This window comes from Procambarus clarkii, chromosome 2, assembly GCF_040958095.1.
Source record: "Procambarus clarkii isolate CNS0578487 chromosome 2, FALCON_Pclarkii_2.0, whole genome shotgun sequence".
NCBI classification, from domain to species: Eukaryota; Metazoa; Arthropoda; class Malacostraca; order Decapoda; family Cambaridae; genus Procambarus; species Procambarus clarkii.
In genome coordinates this window covers 43243870-43250279 of record NC_091151.1, presented here as the reverse complement: position 1 = coordinate 43250279, position 6410 = coordinate 43243870, and the positions used below count along the sequence as shown (strand labels likewise).

General features: G+C 39.0%; 1 protein-coding gene across 2 annotated transcripts; it reads left to right on the top strand.

The window, feature by feature from the left end:
- The first annotated feature begins 705 nt into the window (after window positions 1–705).
- Window positions 706–6102, top strand: LOC123762281 (repetitive organellar protein). Of its 2 annotated transcripts, none has more exons than XM_045748706.2 (2): window positions 706–832; window positions 3460–6102. In XM_045748706.2, exon 2 carries the CDS (start codon window positions 3980–3982, stop codon window positions 5393–5395), a length of 1416 nt encoding a protein of 471 aa, XP_045604662.2. In that variant the 5' UTR covers window positions 706–832; window positions 3460–3979; the 3' UTR covers window positions 5396–6102. The 2 variants fall into 2 exon arrangements, with proteins under 2 accessions (XP_045604662.2, XP_045604663.2); XM_045748707.2 differs by having other exon boundaries at window positions 766–1135.
- The last annotated feature ends 308 nt before the right edge of the window (window positions 6103–6410 follow it).

Here is a 6410-nt window from a genome sequence, read left to right as displayed (position 1 = left end):
CCAAACACACCGAAACTACGACGTTGGTACAACGTTCGAACAAGTTTTAACACCTAACCAGTTACAGCAACCAATATCGCAAGTTGTAACAACGTTCTAATACGTCATAAACACGTTAAGCCAAGATGTAACAACTTTATTACAAGTTATAACAAGCGGAAAATAGAGACAGTTTCAGTTTGGGTTTCCAGGGATGAAACTAGAAATTTGTTTAAAAACCTTATTTTACTGACATTATATTTAGACTTTTTACAAATATTTAGAGTATTTTACTTTGACTTCCGAAAACCCTTGATTTATTCCCCCCCCAAAATATGTCCAATCACTTGGGGTGGACGGTAGAGCAACGGTCTCGCTTCATGCAGGTCGGCGTTCAATCCCCGACCGTCCATGTGGCTGGCCAGTATTCCTTCCCCCCCGTCCCATCCCAGATCCTTATCCTGACCCGTTCCAAGTGCTGTATAGTCGTAATGGCTCGGCGTTTTCTACTAATAATTCCCTCCCTCCCCCAAAAAAATAAGATAATAATTTATCCAAAACGTCTAGAAATAGAGAACCATACAAAGTTCATCATATATAAACATCTTTACACAACCACGTCAAATGCCCCGTGAAAACGCGACAACCTCTCTCAATGTGAAGTAACAATAACGTAATCTAATCGATGCCAAACCACGAACAATAGTGAGTGCTGTGAGCAGCGGATAGACTGTAGTAGATAGGGAAGCACCTAGGCAGACTGGTAGTGAAATACCCTGTCAGGCAAGCACCCAGACGTCAGGCCGGCAGTGGAGCACCCAGACGTCAGGCCGGCAGTGGAGCACCCAGACAGGTAAACAGAAAACCATTCAGACAGACTGGCAGTGAAGTTCAATCCATTTTTTTTTTTAGGTAAACCACTACCAGAGAGACTGTGGTACACGGGTGTATTATGAAGGAAAAAATAAGGCCAGAGAGAGAGACAAATATCCTGAGTGATAGATGAAGCTATTCAACCATTACTGGACCTGGACAAATTCGAACCCACCGAGTTTTTAGTATCATTAAACCAAATTAGAAGCGATTCCATTAAGGAAATGTTTTTGGTAGCAGACGGCCATCCTAATACATCACAACGTCACCCGGTTAATTACAGGTTAGTTAAATAATAGCCAAATAATAGAAATTACAATTATGAGTGATTGTGTAGGGATAGCGAAAAGATATCATAACTAAATAGTATATTGGTCAGATTGCAAGAGAACTATTAAGAACAAATGAGATAGGATATATATATATAATGTCTGTTCTGATTGGATATCTGGAAAAGGGATATAAAGTATTAAGCTAAAGAATAAGGAGGAGGTTAACAAAATTTATTGTGTGGAGGTCAGAGTTAATAGAGAGGCCAGACAGATTAAGTACACGAGAAATCTTTGCAACAGAGTAAGATACACAAGATACATACCTATATGAAAATTAAAGTTTAATACAAGGGGGGGAGGAGGGGAGAGAGACAGGTAACCCACCAAGTGTGTGTGTGTTTACTAGTTGTGTTTTTACGGGGGTTGAGCTTTGCTCTTTCGGCCCGCCTCTCAACTGTCAATCAACTGTTTTACTTACTACTTTTTTTTTCTCCACACCACACACACACACCCCAGGAAGCAGCCCGTGACAGCTGACTAACTCCCAGGTACCTATTTACTGCTAGGTAACAGGGGCATTCAGGGTGAAAGAAACTTTTCCCATTTGTTTCTGCCTCTTGCGGGAATCGAACCCGCGCCACAGAATGTGTGTGTGTGTGTGTGTGTGTGTACTCACCTAATTGTGCTTGCGGGGGTTGAGCTCTGGCTCTTTGGTCCCGCCTCTCAACACTCAATCAACAGGTGTACAGAATCCTGAGCCTAATGAACTCTATCATATCTACATTTGAAACTGTGTATGGGGTCAGCCTCCACCACATTACTGCCTAATGCATTCCATCTGTTAACTACTCTGATACTGAAAAAGTTCTTTCTAACGTCCCTGTGGCTCATTTGGGTACTCAGTTTCCACCTGTGTCCCCTTGTTCGCGTACCACCCGTGTTAAACAGTTTATCTTTATGTACCCTGTCAATTCCTCTGAGTGTTTGGTAGGTAGTGATCATGTCTCCCCTTACTCTTCTGTCTTCTAGTATCGTGAGGTGCATTTCTCGCAGCCTTTCTTAGTAATTCAAACCTCTTAGTTCTGAGACTAGCTTAGTGGCATATCTGTGAACTTTTTCAAGCTTGTGCTTCACAAGGTATGGGCTCCATGCTGGAGCCCGCATACTCCTGGATTGGTCGTACATATGTGGTATACAAGGTTCTGAATGATTCCTTACACAGGTTCCTGAAGGCAGTTCTGATGTTAACCAGCCTCGCATACGCCGCAGATGTTATTCTTTTGTTGGTGGGCTTCAGGAGACATGGCTGGTGTGATATCAACTTCTAGATCCTTCTCTCTGTCCGTTTCATGAAGGACTTCATCTCCTTTTCTGTATCCCGTGTCTGGCCTCCTATTTCCAATGCCTAGTTTCATTACCATTCATTTACTCGGGTTGAACTTTAGTGACCATTTGTTGGACCATTCATGCAGAGTGTCTAGGTCATCTTGTAGTCTCATACTGTCTTCCTCCGTCTTAATCCTCCTCATAATTTTTGCATCATCAGCAAACAATGAGATGAATGATTCTATACCCTCTGGAAGATCATTTACATATATAAGAAACAGTATGGGTCCAAGGACTCCACCCTGCGGGACCCCACTGGTGACGTCTCACAAATCTGAGATCTCACCCCGCACAGTGACTCGCTGCCTTCTGTTACTTAGGTACTCCCTTGTCCAATGGAGTACATTCACTTTCACTCCTGCCTGCATCTCCAGCTTTCGCACTAGTCTCTCGTGTGGCACTGTGTCAAAGGCTTTCTGGCAATCCAAAAATATGCAGTCTGCCTACCCCTCTTTTTGTTGCCTGATTCTCGTTGCCTGATCGTAGAATTCAATTAATCCTGTGAGGCATGACTTACCATCCCTGAAGCCAATCTGTTTGTCACTATCCTCAGTATCATTACCTGTTCCTTCCCTATTGTCTTTCTCCGGATGTGGTTGTGCAGCAATTTGGGTTGGTCTTAGCCATGCTTGCTATGTCGTTTTCATATTGCCCTTCTGCCTCTCTTCTCACCCTGACGTATTTATTCCTGGCACTCAGGTAACCTTCTATGCTCTCAAGTGTCCTGTTATTTCTATAGTTTCTCCATGCTCTTTTACATTGTTGCTTAGCTATCTTATCTCCTCTTCGTTTTTTTTATCGCCTCACGCTCACATATGCGTACTCACCTATTTGTGCTTACGGGGGTTGAGCTTTGAGAGTGTATATATATATATATATATATATATATATATATATATATATATGTTTTTATAATAATGTTTTTATTTTCTTAGTGTCTAATTGACAGGTGGTGAAACTTCATAGTGATGGTGAAGAATCAGGGAGGTCCCTCATGGAGCTCACCTTCACCTCTCAGTCATAAACGTGATCTTGGGAACAATGCCGAGATGAGTCATGTTCACCTGGAAATTGAAGACGAGTCATGTTCACCTGGAAATTGAAGATGAGTCATGTTCACCTGGAAATTGAAGATGAGTCATGTTCACCTGGGAATTGAAGATGAGTCATGTTCACCTGGAAATTGAAGATGAGTCATGTTCATGTTCGCTGTGACCTCGCTGGCAATCGCCATCATTTACACCTAATCCTCTCCTTCTCATCATCAATCCTCAATCCTCAAGGTGCTCGATAAATCATAGAATCTTGCAAGACCCTAACTTAGACGAATTAGTTAACTTACTCTTGGTTGACATAGACACTTTCTAAAAGATACATGCTAAAACCAGGTTTTATCCCTATATCCACGTAACTTTTAATAGAAATGTTAACAAGAAGTGCTGGGGTATTAAGCTGATCAAAATGTGAGAATGAACGCTTCTTCTGTAAGTGCAGCACTAGAGGACAGTGTTATCATGGCTTCAGGAGCTCCACTTAGGATAGTTAACAATACAGATTTCCTGACAGTGAATTCAACATCCGAATACAACTCCTATGAAATATTACCAACAGATCGCTCCTGTGACTGTGAACGTGACACTGAAAGAACATTCTTTGCCGCCTTCATTGCTACGCTTCTCCTCTCTCTAGCTCTGTTTCTAATTCTTGTAATCACTGGAATTGTCCTCAAAACAAGGAATTGTCTTATTAAGTCTTTGAGTAAGAATTCTCCTGACAGTGGCATCAATTTAGGAAAATACCCTTCAAACGAGGTCACAGTACCTCTGCTCGGCTATTTAAAGGACTGCGGCCCATGTGTTGCACTAGAAAGAATGATTGGTCTAGTTTCATTGTCACTTCGTGCCAAAACGTTACTGCACAAAAACTTAATTGCAGAAATAAATAGACAATTTGAATTGAAACTTACTGAGATGAAACAGGATACTCGAGACCAAGAAACTCAGCTAGGATCATCTAAAAAAGCGGAGCTCAAACGCTTAGAAATGATTTTCAGTGGAAAAATGAAAAAATCAAACAGTGGCAACTGGGATAAGGTTAAGCAGATTCTAGAACAAATAAGAACTGAAAAAGAAAAACTGATTAACGTGAAGTACCAGGAAAAAGTTTACAACCTGCAACACCACGACGATGTGCAGAAGCTTCACTTTAAAATTAGCACCGAGAGACAAAACAGAGAGTTTGGGATTGAATTAAACAAGCTAGCGAGAGAGACTCTAGAGCAATGGCGTAAAATTGTCAATAATAATGAAGGTATGAATCCAGCTGCTCTTCCTTCGATACTGTTTCTTCTACTTGAAGGCTTACTACAGGATGAACTGAATCATGTTAATACTAAACACGGAAATCAACTTCAAAATAAAGGTAATAAATACCTCAGAGACCTCGAAAAATTGCAAGAAAACTTTACCAAAAAATGCGTTGACTTAGAAACTTGCTACAAAGAAAACTGCAATAGTATCATTAGAGACCAAGACAGAGACCTAGCTTCCTCACCCTGGAATGAAGGAAAACTAATGGAACAAGTGAAGGAATTGTATGACTTCAGAACGCAAATACTTGATGTCAAATTAAGTTTAGATATGAAGAAGACCCAAGACAAGTATTCTGAGGTCACACTGAAGCTTCGTCACCTTGACAGTGCTATACAACTTCAGAACGAGCATCTTGAAGATCTGGAGAAAGTCATAACATTAATTATAAAATCTCAAAAGATCTACGTTCAAGTTTTGATCCATCTACATAAAGGAACGGAACTTAAGATCGATGGGCAACGACAAGACACCGAGATGCCATGGCAGGAAGAGGCTGAAACAGTGGATTCATAGCGGAAGCGCTATGAATAAACACAGTGAACGGGAAAATGTAAATATCTTACCAAAGAATTTCACAAAAGCTTGTGCTTTCAAACCCATAGGTGCCGAGAAAATATGATAAAGATGGAGTTAAAGAATATGCTCTTGATTTTCTGATATCATATATTGAAATTTTTTCTACAAATGCAAGCAGCGTGAGACTATATTTTTCCAGAATGAGGCTCTAATTTTAAGACATCAATTAAACTATATATTGTAATTCAGATTTTGTGTTTGATGCACCATAATTATTCTCATTTTGCATATGTTATATCTGCATTTTTTTTAAACAGGAGATTAATCAAAGCTTCCAGTAAATTTTATTATTTGTAAATTAATACTTAAGGTCACGTTTGAATTCATTACAGAGATTGGCAATAAAATATGTTGTAATACTAATTAACAGACTGCAATCTCAGTCACCAGAAATTTATGAAGAAAAACAAAGTAAAATGCCAACAATATGCAATAAACATAGTGTAAATATAATGAGTGATTTAAATCTGCCAAGGTCAAAGATTTTCATGTACATGGTAACTATAATTTAAATGTGCAAATGTACTATATGGATAAAAATGTCATCATCGATAAAATTCATAACAGATATAAATTAAAAATGAGGAAAAACACTAAGTTTGAAAATTATATAGATTACAATCAAGAAAATTCACCAAAATACATCTCGAGTTTTAATACCAAAGTAAGAATAATATAACTCATATATACGATGTGAATACAACTAACACAAACGTTGATTTAAAATCTTAAATTATCGAAACATGTTTTATTGCTAAGCTGATGTCAAAAACATCTGCCAAACATAAATGGTGGAACAAAAAAAAACATGGTTTTGCTCAACATATAAAAACTCGCAATTCAAAGGCTACAACAATGGTATAATGAGTGCAGTGTTCGATGATGAATGTTTACATTAATAAGATATAATGATGAACAATAATTGGCTAAATATTTAACATATTATTGGATA